This window comes from Peromyscus californicus, unplaced genomic scaffold (assembly GCF_007827085.1).
Source record: "Peromyscus californicus insignis strain IS unplaced genomic scaffold, ASM782708v3 Scaffold_3__1_contigs__length_106647218, whole genome shotgun sequence".
Taxonomy (NCBI): Eukaryota; Metazoa; Chordata; class Mammalia; order Rodentia; family Cricetidae; genus Peromyscus; species Peromyscus californicus.
The window spans coordinates 46879161-46903260 of record NW_026294551.1 but is presented as its reverse complement, the minus strand read 5'-3'; the positions used below and the strand labels follow the sequence as shown (position 1 = coordinate 46903260).

The 24100-nt window shown below is 45.9% G+C and overlaps 1 protein-coding gene across 1 annotated transcript in view; it reads right to left on the bottom strand.

The window, feature by feature from the left end:
- Vps53 (VPS53 subunit of GARP complex) overlaps positions 1 to 24100 on the bottom strand; it is a 151173-nt gene that overhangs the window by 86048 nt on the left and 41025 nt on the right. The window contains exons 5-9 of the mRNA XM_052756010.1: positions 20554 to 20640; positions 18103 to 18218; positions 16064 to 16183; positions 3547 to 3625; positions 32 to 175 (exon numbers count right to left, since the gene is read on the bottom strand). Coding sequence (XP_052611970.1) covers positions 32 to 175; positions 3547 to 3625; positions 16064 to 16183; positions 18103 to 18218; positions 20554 to 20640 — 546 coding nt within the window. The remainder of the gene's footprint in view (positions 1 to 31; positions 176 to 3546; positions 3626 to 16063; positions 16184 to 18102; positions 18219 to 20553; positions 20641 to 24100) is intronic.

Here is a 24100-nt window from a genome sequence, read left to right as displayed (position 1 = left end):
AACTCAACTGTTTCATCTAGCCAATACTTACATCTTGGTTTTCTTGAAAAAGTACTAGATACTCTGACAGATGCTGTTTAATAAACTTTTTGATGATTTCCTGTTTGATTCTGGGGTCCAAAATATTAGCCACCAGGCACGCATCTCTCAGGACATTGCTGGGTCCCCCCGGCCTCTGGGAAAAGAACAGCACACAGCAGTTAGTTACAAGGTGGCAGCACCTGTACATCTCCTGTCTTCCTTGTCTCTCCCTGTCCTCACCCTCTCCTCAGACAACCAGTCTTGCTGCAGTAGACTGACATCTTAGTTACCGGCTCCTCGAGAAAAGAACAGTAAGCTAGTCTTGCAGTGGCCAACCTAAAAACTAGCCCGTGACTCAACAAGACATTCAAGAAAACAGAGCCAGCAAAGATCACAGGAAAGGTTACTTCTGGGTATCGAAACTGAAAGTGACCTAGAAAGCCAGAATGACAACAGAGATTCCACTGAAGGGCCCCAAAGTCATCGTCACTCACACATACACTTTTCCTGCTTCCAATCTTCCTAAGATCCCTGATGTGGTGTTTGCTTATTTGCCAGCTGGCTTGCCTGCCTGCTTGCCAGCTTTGAGACAAGGCCTTGCCATGTAGCCCAGGTTAGCCTCAAACTCAGTGTCCTCTTCCTTCAGCCTCCCAAGTGCTGGGATCACAGGCATGCCCTACCATACCCAACTGTCATTCCCATTCTTAAAGAGCTGTATTTATGACAAAGAGGATGGTGGTTTTAAAAACCCACACCAAATTCTAAACCACCAGACTCATTTCACTGATGGCCAATTACCCAGACAGACTGCCAAAAGTGAAATACTCTGACACTGCTTCCCTGACCTGAAGAGTGGAAGTGGGGTGGGGCTGTAAGGATACACCAGCTAAGAAGGGCCTTGTTTACTACCAAAGCAACTGGATCTCACTGACCTGCTAGTGTATCACTGACTATATGTGCTGATCAGGGTCCCTACGGTACAAAGAACACTTGGGAGCTCTTGGTTTAGCTACACAGCCTGGTGCCTTGGGAGGTGTTACTCAACCTCACCTGAAAAGCCATGGACTTAAATCAGCAGAAATTCTTCCAAAGCTTTCCTGATTGTTTTTGTCACTTCTGTCCATCTGAATTGATGTTCAGATATAATGTGACATGCTCTATTCTGAACGGTTATTCTGCTGCCCTCTGAACACACTGCCCTCTGGCTTCAAGACAAAAATGCTTGAGCTCACTGACAAGTCATGGAGGCCAAAACTTACAGGTTCAGAGGTTCAAATTTTCTCATTTACAAAAAATTTACTAGATTATCTTGGTGTCTTAGTTACTTTTCTATTGCTGTGAAGAGACACCATAACCAAGGCAACTTATAGAAGAAAGAGTTTATTGGTGCTCATGGTCCAGCATGGCAGCAGGCAGGCGGGCAGACAGGACGCTGGAGCACTGGCTGAGACTTTACATCCTTATTCAAAAGTAGGAGGCAGAGAGAGAGCCAGGAATGGTGCTAGCTTCTGAAACCACAAAACCCTTGCCTAGTGGGCACACCTCCTCCAACAAGGCCACACCTCCTAATCCTTCAAAATACTTCCACCAACTGGGGACCAGTATGAGCCTATGGAGACCATTCTCATTCAAACCACCACATTTGGATATTTCATTTTAAAATTTTGATTAGTTTTTCTTAAGACAGGATATTTCCTGTGTATCCCAGACTGGCCTAGATCTTGCTATGTAGTCTGAGCTAACTCATGATCCTCCTGCCTCAATCTCCAGGATGCTGGCTGGGGTGATAGGCATACCCACTAATCGATACTTTAAAAAAAAATGTTTTGGTTCCAATTTGCAAAACAGGATTAGTAACACAAGGCCTTTTAGAAAAATCAATAGCCTTTTAAAAAGGAAAAAGAAAACTTAACACTATCCCATTAAGTAACAGCCAGAAAAGGAAGTCAGGTCATTAAACCCTTTTAACTTCATATGCCCACTGGGAACTGGGAGAAAAGGTAGAAAGTAGGCCATGGTTAGATGATAGGCAAATAGTAAAGAGAGCCTTCACCCACATCCTTCTGATTGTGCAATGGGATGCGACAGAGAGCACAGGAAAGCAGTTGTCTAGGAAGACTACTGTTTACAACTAGCCACTAGCCTTAAAAGGCAGCCACTAACCAGGCAATCCCTTTTTGCTTTTGAGAACTTCATTTTCCTCAGAGGGCCAACAGGAATAATGGCTTTCCAATCTATGCCTTTCCTGAGTTATATCACATGACCAAAAGATGCAGTTCTCGAAGCAAAGTGCTTCACAAATGAATATCAGATTCCTGGCAGTCAGTTGGAAAACACAAAGGCATTAAGGTTAGGAGTTGGTCGCCTACAGAAAGCAATCTATCAAAGCCAGGGCTGCCACCCCCACCTACTTCCTAATACAGAGCACAAAGGAAAAGCGATTAAGATATTTCCAGTTATTGAATTACAGAGCAAATGCAGGAAATGCTCCTTGGCTCACAAGTGAACATATATCCATCCCCATCTCCACCCACAGAGCCCAGTGAGGGATGCTGCTGGCCATGTGCTCGGCTTTACTTCTGCCTTCAACAATGCTTTCTCTTGAAATAGCTCAAATAATAGAGAAAACAAGCTTCTGCGGGTTCTCTCCTCCCTGACACATGCAAAGCATTAAGATGACATCTGCTGCAATGTGAAGTATGGAGCTAAGAGCAGTTTACCAGCACAATGACAGCCAAGGGAGGGAAGCCTGTGTGAGAGACATGTACCCAACGGCTCCCAAGCGAAAGCGAAGGCCTCGCAGACACAACAGAGACAGCTCTACCACCGGGGAGCTCGAGGATCCCAGAGAAGAGGATTCCCACCATTAAAAGTGAGTCTCTGGACTGTGTCATGAGTTACATAAGCTCCCAGTTGTCTTTTCACCAAACCAAAACCAGTGTTATGTAACAACCGAAAAAATGTTGTGGTCTGAAGGTTGTTTTTTTTTTTTTTTAAACACAGCTATGAGGAAAAAAGTAAGTTTATAGGGCAGACAAAATGCAAGATTTGACATACATTAAATTAAACCAAATGAATCCTCATTTTTCTCCCAGAGGGAGGAACTCATGTAGCCCAGGCTGGCCGCAAACTCAGTATGTAGGCAAGATGAATTTGAACTTCTGATTCTCTTGCCTCCACCTTTCTAGGGCTTACTTTACAGACATGCATTGCCACACCCAATTTACGTGGGGCTAGTGATCAAACTCAGGACTCATGCATGCTTAGGTAGGTACTCTACCAACCAAATCACACTCCTGGCCCAAGTCCTCTTTCTGAGGCTGGAAGGACACAGATAAACAATTAGCATTGCATCGTGACACTTAAAACAGAGGCTAGTCTGAGTGGGCAGGCAGCTGGCCTGTGCCTGCCAACACTTCTGGAGTGATACAACGTGTGCTACCACTCATGTGTCTCACACTCATTGACTGGAGTATGAGAACAGTGATAGTACCTAAAGATTGGAGGGAAACTGCGAACCAGTACCTTGGTACCCTGCGAAGGAAACGCCTCTTCAAAATCAGCCAGGATCTGCTGTCCCAACTCAGTCTGTGCAGCCTTCACCCTGGAAGGAAAAGGGACTGAATTAATGACTGGCACCCTTTTCAAATTCCTGGATATAATGGATCCACAGGTTGAGGAACTGTTGAAGTCTCCAGACCTGTGCAGGTGATCACCCAGGAAGGAAAAGGGATGTACAGCTAGGTAAGAGAGGTCACAGAGAAGCGGGGTTATGACTTGGATAAAGGCATCTCAGGATGGATTGTCTTGCTGTCTTTTTTTTTTCTTCAGTGCTAAGGACTGAACCTACGACTTCGGGCATGAGAGGCAAGTGCTCTACCACTGAGCTACACTCAGCCCTTCAGGATACAGTTCTAGGTCACTCTTACCGACTGTGAGGTATATATGCTGATCTTTACAAAATTTCATTTGAGGGTGGTACTGCAGGGAAATATTATATAACAGCACCCTGATCAAACACAAATCTGTTGGACTACTGAAACAACTGTTTCCTATTCTATGGGGTACAAAGTGGGAAGAGTGGTTCAGACTGTTTCAGAATGATTTTATATTTGCTTTTTATAATACTGTAATTCAGAAACCTAACATTGAAAACAAATAACAAAAAGAATGTTCTTTAAGGAAAAAGTTAAAAAAAAAGAGCCAGGTGATCAATGAACTACTGTTTAAGAGCGATGGGCATTATCTGTAATTCCAGCACTGAAAAAGTAGAGGCAGGAGGGTCACAAGTTCAAAGCCAGACTGAGATGCACTTTCAAGACCATGTCTCGCAAAGCAAAACAAGACAGGCAAAACAAGTGATGGACATTGGGTGAAGATTTAGCTTCAAGAGAGTGTGAACAAAAGACTGAACTGTAAGGAAAAACATGTAGAAGGACAGTGGGGTGGGGTGGGCTGGTTCTTAATGGCATCTGCAGGAACACTAGGTGCTCAGGAAATATTCAGCTCCCCTGAAAGAGGACAAAGGAGAAGCAGCTGGGATGAAACAGGAAGTGTCCATCGGTGAGTGCTGCAGTCATGTCCTCCTTGGCCACCGGCTGCCTCTGCTGGTGACACCTGGCTTGTCCCAGCCAGGCACAGAGCTAGAGAACTAGGCTCCTGGGCAGCTGCTGGACTTCCCTGAGCCTGACGTAAAGATGTGCTTTGCCAAAAGCACCATGAAACAGCATGCCTCCTTTCTTGGACTCCACCCTGCAACTTCTGGATTGATTTTATAAAGTTTCTAGAAATAGTGAACAACCTAAAACCACAATTTCTTTGGCTACTGAGGAGAACCTGGCAAGTGGCTGAGATTTTATTTTTTTAACGAGAGCATAGGCATGACCCAGAACACTCAGTTTCTTCCTGTGGCATAGTTATAATCATGCCTGATTCCAAATACTTTCCAGGGTTTTTCCACTATCTTCAAAAGTTCTAAACCATTCCTACAGGTGAGTTTATATTCTTTTACGTTTGTGTTCAAGATAAGGCTATGCTGGAATCCACCCCACCCCCACCTGGAGTTGCCCAAGAGACATCTGGAAACTTCTCGAGTGTAAAGTCTGATGTGAGAGAAAAGAATGTGCTTTCATAAAATTGTCCCTCAGAGCATCTTGCCACTCCCCAGAGTGAGCCAGCAGGCTGTCTACTGTGGGGCCAGGTCACAAGGCAGAGATCGGATGTTCACGCCCCTCTGTTCTGACCCTCTTCTTAGAAACAGAGACAGCACCAGTTCTTTCCTGAGCCACAGGACAAATCCTGTAGGTGAGGCCCAGCCCTGACCAGAGGTATGCATGGTCAGGGTCACTGATAGCTCAATGAGGACGCTGGGCCCAGCTCTGCCTCTGTTACCTCCACCCCACTCTACTACAATTCCCAACCTCCATGTTCTTGCTAATTCTATCACTGTGGGGGCTGGAATGACAACCAAAGTATATGATGGGTCTTGGCACTGGAGCACAAAAAAAAAGGGAATTACCAGGCTCTCATTCGTAATGATTTCTAATGTTCAAAGTCACCCTTGAGACCAGCTAGACTTAGCCGTGCCACTAGTAAGCGGCATGTAGTAAGTTACTTCTTCTGTGTGGACCACAACTAAGAACCATTGTGAAGGGGGCTAGAGATACAGTTCAGCAGTGAAGACGCTGCTGCTCTTCCAGAGGACCAGAGTTGGTTCCAGGACACATACCAGGTGACTCACAACCATCTGTAACTACAATTCCAGAGGATTCAACAGCCTTTTCTGGCCTCTGAGGGCACTCACAGATACACATGAAGAAGGAGGGAGGGAGGGAGGGAGGGAGGGGGAGGGAGAGAGAGAGGGAGAGGGAGAGGGAGGGAGAGAGAGAGAGAGAGAGAGAGAGAGAGAGAGAGAGAGAGAGAGAGAAGGGGTAAGGACAGAGGCCTGTGCTAGAGGCTTCAGCGTTTCCAGTACTGATTATTCACAACACCCAGCTTACAGTTGGATCTGGCAATAGCACTCGCCTTTACAAGCGGTGGCAAGAGGGGTTCATAATTAATATTAGGGCGGAAAGACAAGCCTCTGTCTAGAATCGTCTGCAGCGGTGGTTGTCTCTCAGTGACGGAGATGAAAGAGCAGCTATTCCCCCGGAGACGCTATTCACAAAGCTAGATCACACTCACAGGCATTTCTGGGTGAGGTGTGAGCCACAGCTTCTATAATGGTTATAGCTTATGAACAATTCCCCAAAAGGCTCCTGTGTTGAGGGCTTAGTCTTCAGGTAGTGCTGCTGGGAGGTGACTGGACCATGAGGACGGACTTCACCAATGGACTAATGGGCTGACAGATCCATCATTTGATGAGGTAATTGGGAAATGATGGAACGAGGAAATGGGGCATGGTGTGAAGAAGTAGGTCACTGGCTGGGGTGGGCAGTGCCCTAGAGGGAGTATATGTGTATATAAACATGTATAGTTTTGGGGGGGGTGTGTAAACTGGAGGATAACTTGCAGGAGTCAATTCTCTCCTGTATCATATGGATCCCAAGGACTGAACTGGAGTTGTCAGGTTTGGTAACAGGCATCTTGACCACTGGGCCATCTTACTGGCTCACCTAGGTGGATTTTGTCCTCAGATCCTTGTTGTATTTTTCCTGGCCTCATGTATGCCACTCTGTTCTACCATGTGCTTCCTACATGATGCTCTGCCTTACCTGTGTTGCCAGAAGCCTTTTTTTTTTTTTTTTTTTTTTTTGAGACAGGGTCTCATTAAGTAGCCTATGCTGCTCTGAAACTTACTCTGTAGCCCAGGCTGGCCTCGAACTCACAGAGATCCGCCTGCCTCTGCCTCCCGAGTGCTGGGATTAAAGGCGTGCACCTGTAGCTAGCGTTTTCCTGCCTGACCCACAGTCAGGACAAATCCCACCAACTGGCGGGTGAGAGAGATTTGTCCTGACTGTGGGTCAGGCAGGAAAACGCTAGCTACATGCACCACTAGTCCAGCCACCACCACCTCTTTCAGGTTGTTTTTCTTTGTTATTTCCTCACAGTAGCAGACACTGAGGCAATGACTGATGGTCCAAATAGGACCCTAGAGACAGTTGACAAGCTTATCATCTTATCATCAGCCCACCAACTAATGTGGGGCAGGAAGGGTTGGAAGTTCCTTCCTTCCGGCAGCTGAGTGTGGGCACACCTTGATCTCTGTGAGTTCGAGGACAACTAGGGCTGCAGAGAGAGACCTGTCTCAAACACAAACAAACAAAACAGTTCTTTCGGCATCCAAGGAAACTCAGCCTGTTGTGTAACTACAGCATCCTGAAGTTGGTTACTACTAGGAAATACAGCATCCTGAAGTTGGTTACTACTAGGAAATACAGCATCCTGAAGGTGGTCACTACTAGGAAATACAGCATCCTGTTGTGTGATGGCTCCCTGAAGGTGGTCACTACTAGGAAATACAGCATCCTGTTGTGTGACGGCTCCCTGAAGGTGGTCACTACTAGGAAATAGAGCATCCTGTTGTGTGACGGCTCCCTGAAGGTGGTCACTACTAGGAAATAGAGCATCCTGTTGTGTGACAGCTACCTGACGGTGGTCACCACTAGGAAATACAGCATCCTGTTGTATGACAGCTACCTGACGGTGGTCACCACTAGGAAATACAGCATCCTGTTGTGTGATGGCTCCCTGACGGTGGTCACTACTAGGAAATACAGCATCCTGTTGTGTGACGGCTCCCTGAAGGTGGTTACTACTAGGAAATACAGCATCCTGTTGCCTAGAAAAAAATCAAGGAGTGGCTTCTGGCATCATTCATGCCATGGGACGACAGGATTGTTCAAAGGTGCCCTTCTCTAATAGAATGTCACTCATAAGAAGTGGTGGGAGAGGGACAACACAGTAGGAGAACCAGAGTCTCACAGAGAAACACCAGTGTATATTCATCATCTCGTGACAGCCCAGAGAAGATACCCGCCACTGCTCTGAAGTAGTGTCCTGACCTCCCACAGAATGCCTTGACTGAACAGAAGGGATTAGTCAAATACAATAAGGCAATAGGTGCTCCCAAGAATCTCAACCAGGAGTGTTGCAGAGACTTGGCGGGAGGCTCTGAGATCATGGAATGTGGCCCTCACAGCTTAATCTAAGAGGCCCAGACAGAACTTGTCAAAGAGCTAGGCAGACCCCTCCATTCTTTTTTTGTTTTCACTACACCATGTGACTTCCCAACCTGCCAGGCCTCTCTCTCATGTAAGCAGTTAGACATAACTCTGGGGGGAAAAATGTAAGGGTTCCCAGGTTTTGTTTTGTTTTGTTTTTTAAAGAAATGCAAGAATCTTCCATTCTTTCTCAGGAAATATTGACTGTCTAGAAGCATTTGCTCTTGTGGATATGCTTAAGCCAAGAGGATTTGAAATGAAAAGATATTAAAGAAAAAAATCTTTCCTTCAACGCTACATTAAACATTTAGGCATTTGCCAGAAGGGCAGTTGAAAGAAATAGCAAATCAAGGCCCATGAACTTCATATTTCAAACGTACAGGCAAAGACTTGAGAATGCAGCCTTGCGTGTGACGTGTGCGATTTATAACAGCAAGGCATTACAGCGGGCAACGCAAGGGTAACTCTCAGCTTTCTTTCCTCCCTCCCCACAAACAGCTATTTCTATTATTTCCAGATGGTTCTACCATCACTATATAAACATAAGGGAGGACAATTCACCAGAAATGATGCTAAAAATAGGCAGTCTGGACTTTGCTCAAAACTTGAGCACCTTTTTGAAGACCAACGGCAGTGGAGCGCTACAAACAGGCAGCTCCTGCACCGCACTCCTTTCAGAGCTGCAGACGAGAACATGCTGCACCACAGGACTCGCACAAACCCAGGTTAGAGACGAAGAGCAAGTTCAGCCAGGAGCAACAGACGTTTGCAGGGCTGACAGATGTGATGGAGTATAGGACTCCTTGCCTCCTGCCCTCGCTTTAAGACATGCTTCTCAACCTGTGGGTCAAGACCCCTTGGGGAGTTGTCAAACACCCTTTCACTGGGGTCACTTAAGACCATTGGAAAACAGAGATTTACATTACAATTTATAACAGCAAAAATATAGTTATGAAGTAGCAATGAACATGATTTTGTGGTTGGGGTCACCACAACATGAAGAACTGTATTAAAGGGTCATAGCATTAGGAAGGTTGAGAACCACTGCTTTAAGAGAATGCCACTCTGATAGTACTCACTAAGTTTCTTCAAATTTATAACTATATCTTTGAGAAACTAAAGATTTATTCAGTTTATTATTGTGTGTGGATGGATGTTTTTCTTGCTTGTTTGCTTGTTTGCTTGCATGTGTATCTGTGAACCAAATGTATGCTTGGTGTCCTCAGAGGTTGTGAGTTGCCATGTGGGTACTGGGAATCGAACCTAGGTCCTCTGCAAGAGCAACAAATGCTCTTAACCACTGAGCCAACTTTCCAGCCTGGAAAAAAAATTTTTTTTTTTTTTTTTTAAAAAGCAAATAGCACACCAAGAACACAGGCAAAAAAAAAAAAAAAAAAAAAAGGAAAAATAAAACAATGGAATTGTCTCAAACTAAAGAGAGCTTATGTATAGGAAAGGGAACAATCCACAAAATGAAAAGGCAGCCTATGAATCAGGAGAAATATTGGCAACTGTACAGCTCACTAAGGTTAGTATCCAAAAACATATAAAGAGCTTGGATAGGACAAAATAAAGACAACAAATGGGGCCAGGGACATATTGGGTTGGTGGAGCGCCTGACTAGCCAGCCACTCCTGGTTCAGGCTCCAGCACCTCACGACCAGGCATGGGAGCACACACCTGTAGTTGAGTACTCAGAAGGGCCTGGCAGGAGGGTCAGAAAGTCAAGATCATATTCAGTTACATGGAGAGTTTAAGGCTATCCTGGGATATCCAAGACCCTGTCAAAGGAAGGGAGGAAGGGAGGAAGGGAGGAAAGGAGGAAGGGAGGGAGGAAGGAAGGGAGGAAGGAGGAAAGAAGGGAGGAAGGAAGGAAGGGAGGAAGGGAGGAAGGGAGGAGGGAAGGAAGGGAGGAAGGAAGGAGGAAAGAGGGAGGGAGGGAGGAAGAAAGGGAGGGAGGAAAGGAGGAAGGGAGGGAGGAAAGGAGGAAGGGAGGGAGGAAAGGAGGAAGGGAAGAAGGGACAAAGGAAGGAAGGAAGAAAGGGAGGGAGGGAGGAAGGAAGGAAGGGAGGGAGGGAGGAAGGAAGGAAGGAAGGAAGGGAGGGAGGGAGGGAGGGAGGAAGGAAGGAAGGAAGCCCAGGGAAAGAGGCCAGTAAGACACTTCGGAAAAAGTATCTGCCACCAAACCGAGGATCTGAGTTGAACCCAAGAAACTCACACGGTGGAAGAAGAGAACTGACTCCCAAAAGTTGTCCTCTGGCCTCCATTCACATGCTGTGACTTGCAAACACCACCACCCCCAAAATAAAGTAAATGTAATTTTTAAAAGCAGGCAAAGGATCTAAATAGGCATGTTTTTCAAGGCAGATACATAAAATCAACAGGGTATATGAAAAATGTTCAACATTACTTCATCTCCAGAGATGTGCAAGTCAAAACCCCAAAAAGGAAGCCAGGTACGGTGGCACACGCCTTTAATCCCAGCACTTGGGAGGCAGAGGCAGGTGGATCTCTATGAGTTCGAGGCCAGCCTGGTCAACAAAATGAGTTCCTGGCTGGACTATATAGAGACCTTGTCTCAAAAAAACTAAAATCAAACAAATAAATAAGTAAATAAATAAAAATTAAAACCAATGAGGGGCTGGAGAGACAGCTGAGTGGTTAAGAGCACTTGCTGCTCAACCGTGAGGACTGAGTTCAGATTCCAGGTCCCAGCACCCATGCCTTCGGGATGGTTCACAAGCACCATTAATTCCAGTTTCAAGGGATCCAACAAGTGCACACAGACACACACACACAAATGAATTTAAGAAAACCAAGCCTCACTGAGATAAGGCTTCAGTGTAGCGAGTTCCCGACCCTCCTGTCTTTGTCTCCAAACCTGAGATTACAGATCACCAGGATGACTACTCTCAAAAGGAGAAATGGTGAGTGTTGGTGAGGGTGTGGGATGAGAATACTTGAATACCACTGGTAGAGATGTTAATTGGTGAGGCTATTATGAAAATGATATGAAGTTCTCAAAAACTCCCCACGAATCTACACAGGTTGTCTATCCAAGGAGATGAGCTCCACACTCTTTACAGACAGCTGCCCTGCCCTGCTCACAGCAGAAGGTTTGCAACAGGCCAGATACAGAACCAAACGTGTCTTCTGATGGACAGATATGGGTTAAAGAACCATAGTGCGTATATGCGGTGGGATTTTATCCTGCTTTTAAAAAGAAGATGCTGACATCTGCAACAATATGGATAAACCTGAAGGACTTAAGAGTAGATGAAATAAACCAGACACACAAAGATAAATATGGTGTGATCTCTCTTAGGTGCAGACTCTTAAAATCTAAAGTCAAATGCAGCTGCTCTCAGTGTCTGAGGGCCTGAACTGCCATGTTAATCTAACTACAGATCAGAAAATCGGAAGAGGGGGTGATAGGGTTGGGGCTGTAGCTCAGTGGAAGAGCACGTGCTTAGCATCTGCAGGGCCTAGGCTACAGAAGGCACACAGTACATGTCTGCTAGGTAGATGAGAGAAAAACAAAAGAAGGGCAACAGATCACTGAGTCACCCCAAGACTAGAGCAGCCTGTGCTACCTCCTGCTCCTCCCTACCCACTGAGGGCAGGCCTGCTTCCTCCACCCGCGGTCCTTCTTTCCTAGGCTCATGAAGTCCTGCTCGTGGGCATTCTTGGCTGTTCACATTCCCAGTCTGATATGGCAACCAGCCACCTCTAAGTGTAAAGGGTTAGGAAGGACAAGGGAAGGGTGGCGATTTCCCCAGCACTTTGCCAAACCTGTTCCGACATTCCTTAACAATCCCTGGACATCTCCACTGTAAGACGGTATACCAGCACATGCAGCAACCTCCCTTCCTGCTTCATATTCTTAGAAATTATGGAAAGATCTAATAAGAGTCAAAAGCCAGGCAAGAAAGGGGTCAACAGACTAGATAGTCTGTGGGTTTCCTGGCAGAATAAGACTAAAGAAAAAAATCAAAGCCTAAGGATGCTTCTCAAAAATGAAAAGACACAGAGGCTGGAGAGATGCTCAGCAGGTAAGCACATTTTGTTGCTCTTGCAGAGGACCTGGGTTCAGTTCCTGGCATCCACATGGTGGCTCACAACTGCCTATGTGACTAATTCCAGGGGATTCAAAGCCCTCTGCTGATCAACACAGATACCAGGCACACACATAGTGCACATACATAGATACAGGCAAAATACTCACACACACAAAATGAAAAAAGCATATCTAAAACAAAAGAAAATATAAGGACAAGAAGTGGTAGATACCAGGAGCAGGAGGGAGTTCTGAAGGCAAGCTCTAGAAGTATCTCCTTGGCTCAAATCACAGTACTGTGGATGCCAGGAGCTGTGTCTGCATCCTTACCCTAAGTGCTCAGACACTGATTTGGCCCCTTGAGTCTGTGGGCCTCAGCAGGGGGCCAAGGGTTAAACTATTTAAGAAGATCCGGCCTCTGGCATACCAACTGCCTGCTCCTGCAGGTTTGGCCCCTGGAACCTTAGAAGAGTTGTGTTCTGTTAAGCAGAACATCCCTCCTCTCCCTAATAGCAGATGGCAGTGATTTCTGATCAGAGTAACAAGAACATAAGAAAAAAAAAAAAAAAAAAGCCGAGAAGAGGTGGCACATGCCTGTAAACCCAGCACTCAGGAGGCAGAGGCAGGTGGATCTCTGTCAGTTCGAGGCCAGCCTGGTCTACAAAAAGAGTTCCAGGATAGTGAGGGCTGTTACACAGAGAAACCCTGTCTTGAAAAACCAATAAATGAATGAATGAATAAAATTCAAAAATCCCACCAAAAATATAAGCTTTCAGCTGAGAATCACCAAACATCTGAAGAGTGCTACTATCAAGAGAGTCAATAAACTAAGACCTTACACCACAGGACAGACAGACACACAGCAACTCAGAGCCTTCAGAGATATTTAGAGTTCTGAATCTCTAGTGATTACAGAGGATATTATTATGCCCCTGAGGAAAGAATCATCTAGATGGAAATTAAAAACTGTCTTGTTAGATAAAAAGTGTGACAGTTTGGCCAAAGAACAGAATGGGCACCAGTGAAGGCCAAGGTAGAAGAGGAAGACAGAGCCAATGATCCAGAAGGCAGCCCCAAAGGACCAGGCAGAGAATTAGAAAGAAGCCGTGCACCGCAGACTACAAGTTACAATGGCCATGTAGTAGAGAGTTCCACAAAGACAGAGCAGAGGAAACACATCACAAGATCACTCCAGGGAAGAAATGAAAGAAAACAGTTTATCAGAACTCAAGGATTCTGAGTTACGAGTGGTGGCGCATGCCTTTAACCTCAGCACTCAGGAGGCAGAGGCAGACAGATCTCTTGAGTTCAAGTCCAGCCTGGTCTACAGAGCGGGCTCCAGGCAGCCAGGACTGCATAGCGAGACCAAGTTTCAAAACCAAACCAAAACAACAACAAAAAAGATACTTCACAGAGAAAATATAGTAATCACCAATTATTGAGGAAATTAAAATTAAAGGGGGCAAGTAGTGACTTTCATCAACAGAGTAAATAAAATGAAAACCAACAATGCCTAATTTGTTGAAGGTTGGAGAAACAGGTACTCAAGCACTTCCAGATGGCACTGTGAATCTCTTAAGCTTTTTTGGAGAGTAAATGAGCTGTGGTTATTAAAATTTTAAATGCATATAACCTTAGGACCTAGAATTTACTCTACTTGCACATGTGTGAAAGGAGGTATTTTTTGAGAATCAGAAGAAGGAGTCCAGGGACATGGAAATAGCAAACTAGTCTGGGATGTGCTCTCCCATGGCAGTCCAGACATGGCATGAGGCAGCTCCACAAACACAGTGTAGTCAGTGCGCAGTGACAATCTGAAGGGAAAGCCAATAAGCTGTAGCAGTTCCTCCTTAAAGCACCGCAATAGGGTTCAAATGAAGCTAAGGGAATTTACACACACCTGTTTGTTACTTTTTGTCTTTTTCTTTGTTAGTATTTTGAAAGAGGTTCTCACTCTGAAGCCTAGGCTGGCCTCAAACTCAGGTCAGTCCTCTAGCTCAACTGTCTGAGTACTGGACTATAGCTGTGAGCCACACACATCTAGTTTAGACTGTTTTGTTTTTCAAGACAGGGTTTCTCTGTAGCTTTGGAGCCTGTCCTGGAACTCACTCTGTAGACCAGGCTGGCCTCAAACTCACAGAGATCCTCCCCCTGCCTCTGCCTCCCGAGTGTTGGGATTAAAGTCATGCGCCACCCGCCGCCACACGGCTAGTTTAGACTTTTTAAATAAAAGAAATCGCACATTTATATTACTTGTATAATTAGATAAAGAAACATGAGAGGACAGAAATACGTGACAGCAGGCCTTCCTAAGAGGGCAGGATGGAAACAGTGCTGCTGGGGCTGCCTCCTACCCCTGCCTCTGCTTCCTGATGTCCCTCTTCAGGAGGGGCCAAAGAGCACTGAACTCACTGTCCCTCCTTCTCCAGAAGTCTCCTCCTCCTAAGAATCTCTCTCTTTCCACTGGATCTGAATCTGGGATCAGAACTTAAGGCAGAGACCAGAGAGATGGCCATCGGATAAGAGCACTTACTGCTCTTGCAGAGGACTCAGGTTCCATCCCAGTACCCTGGTTCACAAACATCTGTAATTCCAGTTCTATGGGATCTGATGCCTCTTTCTGACATCCACGGACACCAGGCACATGTGTGGCCCACAGACATGGTGCATATATGTATGTACAGGCAAAAAACTCATAGACATAAAATATAAATAAGAAAATAAAAGAAATTCTAGGGAAACCTCCAGGATGGTGAGAAGAAAGAACAAGTTCGGAAAGAAACTCATCACTGTGATGTGTGACGTTCTGGTGACAACACAGTGTACTGTCTAAAAACTGCTACAGCATCCACCCATCCCACATATTGCTTTCACCAATGTGTGCTGTGGGATGTTCTGTATGGCAAATGTGTTGCTGATTAGTCAGTAAATAAAACACTGATTGGCCATTGGCTAGGCAGCAAGTATAGGCGGGACAAGGAGGAGAATAAACCTGGGAAGTGGAAGGCTGAGTCAGAGAGACACTGCCAGCCGCCACAATGACAAACAGCATGTGAAGATACCAGTAAGCCACGAGCCACGTGGCAAGGTATAGATTAATAGAAATGGATTAATTTAAGCTGTAAGAACAGTTAGCAAGAAGCCTGCCATGGCCATACAGTTTGTAACCAATATAAGTCTCTGTGTTTACTTGGTCAGGTTTGAGCGGCTGTGGGACTGGCAGGTGAGAGAGATTTGTCCTGACTGTGGGCCAGGCAGGAAAACTTAAGCTACAAATGTGCCTTTGACATTCCTCTCATCAGAGAGAAAAGGGGGAAAACATGCTTTTTTCCTCTTGAATCTCAACGGTTTTGTGATGGCACGTGACTTCAGAGGCCAAGTCTCTTGATGCGCTCATCTTAGACCCCAGCTGTCTCACTTTGAGAAAGCCTGAGTAGCCCATGAGAGCAACAGGGATCGCAGTCCATAGCCTGGCTGAGCTCCCAGCTGACAGTGAACACCATGTGCCAGCCATAGCAGCCAATGGCTGCTCGGGTCCGTCATCAGCTAACTCAACTGATGGTGCATGAACGCATTATTATCCAAGCCTGGGCAAGTTTCATGAGCAAAATAACTGCCTTAGGCCAACAAGTTCTGTGGACAATGGAGAGCTGTGCATACTAACAGACATATGAGTGTACTTGCTGACTCAGGCAGCCTCCAAAGGCAAGGGAAAGGGTATCGTAGAGTGAGGTCACATAACATTTGAGGCTGCTTCCTAGACTAAGGGGGAAATATATGGAACCATCTTTTCTTATGGAAAGTGTCTGTGAGGACATCTTACCTTTCAGAAAGCTGCCGGATCTGTGGGATCCCCATGTACTTGTGAAAGTGCTCCAGAACATTCATGACGCCCTGAAGGAGATTAGCAACTTCTCCGTACTGTCTGCGCCTGGTCATGGCTCTGCAAGGACAGAAGTTGAGACTAGAAACCAAACACTGAAGACACAGATAGAGATGTGGGATGACCTCGATAGCTCTAAAACAAGTGCTGGATAGGTACGGTGCTGAGCACTGGGGAAGGAAAAGCCTAAGGATTTAGCTCACTCTCCAGGTGACATCATTCAGTAAGAGAGAGTCGAGTAAGTGGTTAACTAACAGCAAGGATTAAGAAGTGAATTAAGTTCTAAATAGCAATGTAAGTTACATGCCCCAGGGCACAAAAGAATGTGTGTGCTGGATGGATCAGGTGGCAGGAGGGGACTCTGGGCAGACTATGGGTTTGGGTGGGCATTGCATTTTAAGAGACCGTTGTATAAAATGTCACTGAGGATTATGGTGCACAGGAGAACAAAACCATTTTTCTAGAATACAAAAGAGGATGACTGTGATTTCACGTTAACTGCAATCTGTAGTTTTAAGCCAATGATAAAGAACTGCATCAGAGATGTCGACTTGCCCTACTGCTAAGGGCAATATGAAGCTTAAGTAAAAGATGCTGATAAAATCAACAGTTACACATGGCAGTGAAGTACAAACTATCAGGTCTGAATCTTCCACTGGGGTTGGCTTTCACATTAAATGTGTAATTCATGACTTCCCTTACGAGACATTTTGAGGAAAGGCTCAAGTTCAAGCCACGGTGCTCCACTGCCATGTCTACCTGCTAACACCCAGAAGGAAGGAGGAGGATAGTTCTTCCAGTCCCACTGGCTGCCCGCCCTGGGTGATCACTCCTGCAATGGACCAGGGACTCTGTTACCCATGGTAGACCCAATAGAGGCTAGGAATGATGTAGCCCCTCCTCCTTCCTTCTGGGTATCCTCCATTCCTGCCACATCTGCATTTCTATGAAGATGGCTGGTCTGTCCACATGTGAAATTGCACTAGGACTAGGGGAGGGGAATCAGTCTGACCACCCCCACACCCCACACCCCAGACAGGAGCTCGGGGGCTAGAGAAGGAGGCTTTGGACACCCCACACACCCCAGACAGGAGCTTGAGAGCTAGAGAAGGAGGCTTTGGACATTCCCCCACCAGACAGGAGCTCGGGTGCTAGAGAAGGTGGCTTTGGACACCCCCCCACCCCAGACAGGAGCTCGGGTGCTAGAGAAGGAGGCTTTGAACACCCCCCCCACCAGACAGGAGCTGGGGTGCTAGAGAAGGAGGCTTTGGACACCCCCCCACCAGACAGGAGCTGGGGTGCTAGAGAAGGAGGCTTTGGACACCCCCCCCCACCAGACAGGAGCTCCGGTGCTAGAGAAGGAGGCTTTGAATCACACTATTCTGTGGTAAACAACCAGCAACTTCTTTTAATACTGTTTCTAAATGTGTTAAACAGAAAGCTACAATCTTGAAAACATGGGTTTTAGAAAAAAAGTGGGTTGAATGATACATCAAAGATTTGTTTACAAATGGTCTCTTTGGTGAGGTGCAATTCAGCCCAAGAGAAGGAGCAGCAGCTGCCAAGGCAGAGGCCTTGGGGAGTGACTGAGCTGAATCACTGTCTGACTGACTGGTCTAGATCTACCACACCAAACGACCCACTTCTCAGGGTCATTCTCATGGGCTTTCTGTGGCCTCCTCAGGTCATCTGTCCATCATTTTCTTATTAAGGCAGATGTCTGTTGTCTTCTGCAGTACTGGGGATGGGACCCAGGGCTTTGGGCATGTCAAGTAGGCACTCTGCCACTGGGCTACATCCCAGCTCCTTTCTTAAGTTTTGAACACCAAAAGTGACAGAACACTTGTGGTCAATGTTCCAAAAGTGGGGCAGGATGGTGAGGCTAGCCTGGCTGGGAAATGAATAACTCCATGAAGTCACTCTCCTTCTGTGGAACATTTCCCATGGGTTCCCTGAGAAAGTTCACTCTGCTTACTTACTCCAGGGAGTCGACCCCACCGGCCAGCATATGCAGGTGGTTCAGTGTCGTGATTGAGGTGGTCAGGTGGCGCTTGGCATGGTCTAACTGCTTAATATCTCGGGTGATTTCCTTTACCTACACATTGAAAACAGGGAAAGGTAAGAAAGCTGTAAACCCACCTTCGAGTCACTCCACAAGAAAATCATACACATAAAATCATTTGAAATAACCTCAGGTTAGCCCCTAGAAAAAATAAGAATACTCTCACAATATAAAACTAAAATAATTTACAATAATTAGCTCCTTTCAGGTTTTCTTTGCTTGTTTCTCTTTTTTAAAGATATATTTTGGGGCTGGGTGTGGTGATGCATGCACACCTTTAATCCCAGTACTTACAAGGCAGAGGCAGGCAGATCTCTGTGAGTTCAAGGCCAGCCTGTTTTACAGAGTAAGTTTCAGGACAGAGAGGTCTAGGTAGAGAGACCCTGTCTTTAAAGGGGAAAAGAGCAAAAAAGAAGAGATTTATTTTTCTTGTTTTATGTGAATATGTGTGTACTGGAGCCACAGAGGCAGGAAGAGGTACTGGGTCCCTGGAGCTGGAGCTAAGACAGTTGTAAGGAGCCTGATGTGGGTGCTGGGAACCAAACCAGGGCCCCTGCAAGAGCAGCAAGTGTTCTTACTGCTGAGCCATGTCTCCAGTCCTCAGCTTCTTTCTTTCTTTCTTTTTATTGAGACAAGGTCTCACTATGTAGCTCTGGCTGTCCTTGAACTTGCTATGTAGACCAGGCTGGCCCTGATTTGTGTCAATCTTCCTGCCTCTACTTCCCAAGTGCTGGGAATATAGGCATGTACCACTGTACCCAGCTGTCCTTTTGGTCTAATCTACCATGTAAGTGAGCCCTTCCTTTCTTAAAGTCATTCTTTTGGGCTGGATGTGGTGGCCACGTCTATAATCCTACCTACCACTTGAGAGGCTCAGCCATGATGATCACAAGTTCACTGACAGCCTGGGCTACACACTGAGTTTAAGGCCAGTTTGGATTACCTAGCAAAACCTGTCTCAAATGGTTTTCGTTTAGCTTTTGTGTTTTTAAATTTGGCATCTCTTCAGATTTCATACCTAGGGTCACAAAACCCTCAAAGAAAGAAGTTTACTTTATTTTTTGCTCTTGATGGAGCACAGCATTGAGGATAGGGTGGAGTCAAGTCCAGCACATCCCTCCACAGTAAGTGTGTCGTCTTCTGCCACTACAGGTGCTGGCTGGGCTCAGCTGGCTGCATTGAGGCAGTCTTTATTAATGAAGCTATAGTTTATTCCTGATCTCCAGCCAAAAAAAGACTGACTCACATTAAAAAAAAAAAAGTCCAGTGCTTTTGATAAGCTTAACGTGTAACCTCCTAAGAGGAGAAGGGCAGCCTGGGGAGCAAAAGCTGCCAATTGTCCTGGCAGACCCGAGAGAATGGAGCATGATGTGGGAACGCAAGTGTCTTCCAGTCAGGGGAAGTGGATTCACCAGAGAAGCTTCGGGCATTGTGCTTGGCACCTTGAGAGATTTTGCCAAGTACTAATTCCCCTATCATTGTGTCCCACTTGGCTGGAAGAGGGTCCAGAACAGCAGCTTAAAATCATAGCGTTATTGCTGAGCATAAAAGCTGAGTGTAACCACTGAGTGTTTGAGAGGCAGAGGCAAGTGGATCTCTGTGAGTTTGAGGCCAGCCTGGTCTACACAGAAAAACCCCATCTCAAAATAAACAAAATTAAGTACAACGAACTCTAGCAAATGTCATCTTTGCTAGTGTCACTTGATGATCACACTGCTTGGTGCTGAGTATTGTACTCCAGAGAAAATAGGTGTTCTGCTCTGAGATCCTGTGAGGGAGACGTTTTTATTATTTCATAGTTGAGGAAGCTGTCATTTAGATGCATCACATGACTTAGACTCTCAGCCCAGAAACCCAGTGCAGCCTGGTGGCTCCTGAGGAGCAGCTGTGGTTAAGGCTGGGTTCCTGGTCAGCAGGGTCCCTTCTGAGCACATCCCCTACAAATTCAGAGAGTAGGAAAACTGTGTGCATGTATCCTGGGTATGGTACCCCCACCCTAGACCCTCGACCACTGTTAGTGAGCTACTTACCAGATTACATCTCAGCTATCTTAACTGGGAAACAACAAGCCAGAAATATGCTAGAGTAAGGCATCCAAAATGACTAGGAAACTATTTGTGTGTGTGTGTGTGTGGGGGGGGGGGGGTTGTTTCCTATTTGAAGAAGCGGCTGCAAATGTAGGGCAGCAAGGCCGGTGAGTCACCCCTGTCTCGCAGCTCCTCTGAGGCAGTCGGGGATGTACTCACAGAGAGGAGTGCATGACCACTACTGGCAGGCAGGGGGAGGAAGAGCCTTTAACTACTGTGACTGGCAGAGACACTAACTTCCCGCTCCGGGTGCAAACGTGTAAGGAAGACACCTGACTCACCATTTGTTCTGATTTTTCTGCTTTGTCTTTGATATCCTTGATTTTGCCAAAGAGCTGCTGAATGGCTTTCTGGGCCTCTTCGAGAGCCTAGAATAAGAGAAGCAGGTTAAAAAGGAGAAGCAAGGAGAGTAAGCGCCAGTCACTCTGCTGTAATCAATTCCAGTCTCCCGAAAGTTCTGGCCAGAAACTCTCTCCATTCATTGTTCTCGACCGACAGTTTCACTGCACCAGAACAGGAGGAGATAAAGCCTCATATATGAGCACAAGCAAAGTCTAAGAACTTAGTAATCTACAGCATACAATTTAAAGTCAGTTTTTGGTTTTCTGAGACAGAGCCTCACTATGTAGTCATGGTTGAAACAGAACTCTCTGTAGACCAGGCTGGCCTCAAACTTGCAGCCCTCCTTCTGCCTCTGCCTTTCTCAGTGCTGGGACTATAAGCTCATGCTACCATGCCTGCCATAAAGTTTCCATTGAAAACTAAACCAGTCCCTCTGTTTTGGTGATTCCTATACATGTTACTAATGACAAAGGACACACAGCTGTCTCTCAGGATGTGCACGAGCCTTCACACCTGTGAAAACAGTGGCAGCTCCAAGTCAGAAGTCGCTAACTCTGGACACTGGCTGGGTATCAGTTTCCTCATCTACAAAACGACTCTAAAAGACTGTGTCAACAATCACCGCCACCAACAAAATCAGGACTGGCATGGGGACTCCAAAGTTGTGGCAAATCTTAGACATTTATGGTGTCCTACTTAGAAACCAATAAAATGAAGTCAGAAGGGCACATCTGAAGCTATAGTGAGCCAAATGTTTCTCAGGAAATAAACCGCCACAAAGATGGATGGGACACACGAAAAATGTTATCGCCCACACATCGCCGCGATGAGGGGAGGTGGAAAAGCATTACAGCTACACATGTGGAGGGCTCACGGCTCTGTGGTTTGTGATAACCCACAGCTGTTCAGTCACGCCAGTCAGAATTTCATTCACTCTTTCAGTCACTCAAGCACATTCTGATTAGGTGCCTGTATGAGGGGAGAGGGAAGGCGAGACAAGGGAGGAGAGAACCGAGCCCTCAGATAGTCCAGCTGTCTGGAAGAAAAGGCAGTGGCAAACTTTCAAGACAGAAACCATCATCGGCAGATAAACAGGACTATGATGACACCCAAACCACACCAGTGTTGAAGGTGAAAAAGAGCACTCACTCCTTACACTGGATTAAGACAGAGGGCTGCCACCGGCTACAGGGAAGATGCTAAAAACTGTGATGAAGGCGGATTATGGGGGACCGGGAGCGGGCAGCAGACAGTGCTGACATGGTGAGGAGCTGACACAAAGTTGGGCTGGCCAACCATGGCCCAGCTTTCTCTGCCACTTGTGTAGGTAAATAATGTGGTTTGGGAGCCCAGCCTGACTTGCTCATTTTCATACACAGTGCCAGCGAGGGATAGCTACAACATCACATGGGTACAAAAAAAGCTGATTGAGCTAGACACGGTGGTACATGCCTATAATCTCAGTACTTGGGAGTCCGAGGCAGGAGAATTGCCATGAGTTGGAAGTGAGCCTGAGCTATTTAGGGAGAACTTTAAAAAAAAAGGAAGAAAGAAGGGAAGGAAGGAAGAAGTTCATTGGACTCCAGCAGACTACCTTCGATAAGTTTTTTGTGTGAGTGATGAAGTGTGGAAAAGCAGTAGCAAATGAATGGAGGAATTCTCACAGAGAGAGCTGCTTGCACACTCTACTATGTAAATAGTTCAGAAGGGGGGAACGGGTTGTGGGGTCCTGGGATAATTGTAGAAGAGCATTGTTTCTATAATTTTGGTTTGTTTTCGCAGTGCTAAGAATCAAACCCAGGACCTTTATAAAGTTCTGGATTTACTATGGAACTAGCTGTCTGCCTAGTTCCATAGTAAACCAGTTGTACGTACCCCAGGACATGAATACTCCAGGCACTGTCCATTGGGGTTAGCTAGGATAGTCCCGCTGTGTGACTGCATCATGTAACAATGATAAAGTTATTCTCGTTACTATTATTATTGTAGACTGGCTTGCATTGTTTTGTTGGGGCATGATCATGGAGCCCAGGCTTCCCTAGAACTCACTATGTATCCTAAGAGGACCTTGAACTTCTAATCCTGCTGCCTCAAGTGCCAGGACTCCAGACATGTGGTAACAGGCAGTTGTAGGGATCAAACCCAGGGTGTCCCTCACGCATGTCAGGCAATGCTCTACTAACTAAGCCACATTCTCAGCACCTTCTTTGGATTTGTAAGACACAGACTCATTATGCAGTTGAAGTTGGCCTTAAACTATGATTCTGCCTCTGCCCTCAAGTGTGAGGGTTATAGTGTGGTTCAGTATAATTATGGATAGCTCCTCTCACTCTCAAAAGTAGCCCTGGTGGGTCTGGTGAGATGTCTCAGCAGTTGAGTCCTGGATGTTCTTGCAGAGGACCCAGTTCATTTCCCAGCACTAGCCTGGCAACTCACAACTGTCTGTAACTCCAGTTCCAGGTGGTAGGCAAAACACTCATACACACACACACACACACACACACACACACACACACACACACACACAAATAAAACTGGTCTTGGTGATAAGTTATATGGTCACTTTACCAAGAGCATCTAGCCAAAGCTATAGCACAGCTAAAATCCAACAAATCTTTGCCAAATAATTAAAACCGTCAGCATTGAATGGCAGCGCTCAGACTATTCTGCATCAGGGTGCTGTGGTGTACCATCCCATTAACTTCAGGTACAACCTCAAGCAGTGGTTCAAAATCACTCACAGCATCACACTTTAGATTGGGAGCATTTGCCTGGGTAACCGAGTTTAATGCCAAGGTGATGCCAAGGGGAGGGATCAGTACACTCTAAACTCATTGGAGGCTTCTAAACATGCTTTTGAGTCATGATGTCAGAATACCACAGAGACCTTGCAGGCAACAGACTGCCAAAAAAGACTTCCTTTTTGGGCATGGCTCATGTGGCATTCTGTGATGTTTAAGGTATGCATGTTACAGTGACATGCTGATGGGATTATAGCCAAACACCTTAAAAGGACAGGTTATACACTAAGGAGCTCCTGTCCTGTCCTCTCCAGACTGCTTCCACCGAGGGACACAAGACTCACACAATCTTATATTTCACAGACTTCAAGAAAGATAAACGGTCTGCCAGATATTTTTTCAGCCTTCGCTTGTTATAATAATGCACTGAAGCTCATGAAAGTTAATATAATTCATTTTCCAGAGTCAAAATGTTTCCTCTGAGAAGTAAGTCTACAGAGTAAGTCCCTTCTCAACTAGTCCTAGTATTTGCTATCTGCTTTCCAATAGTCAACTGCACCACAGAAGAACAGTTCACACCTGGGAAAAGTGCAAGGCCTATGGAAGGAGAAGATTCTTTTTAAAACAAAAAACAAAACACTAACATGCACATCTGACACAGGTAATCAGAAAATGCTCTGGAAGATTCTACCTCCATTCCTGGACACCATTTAAATATGGCACTTTCCCATGTCAAATTGGATCC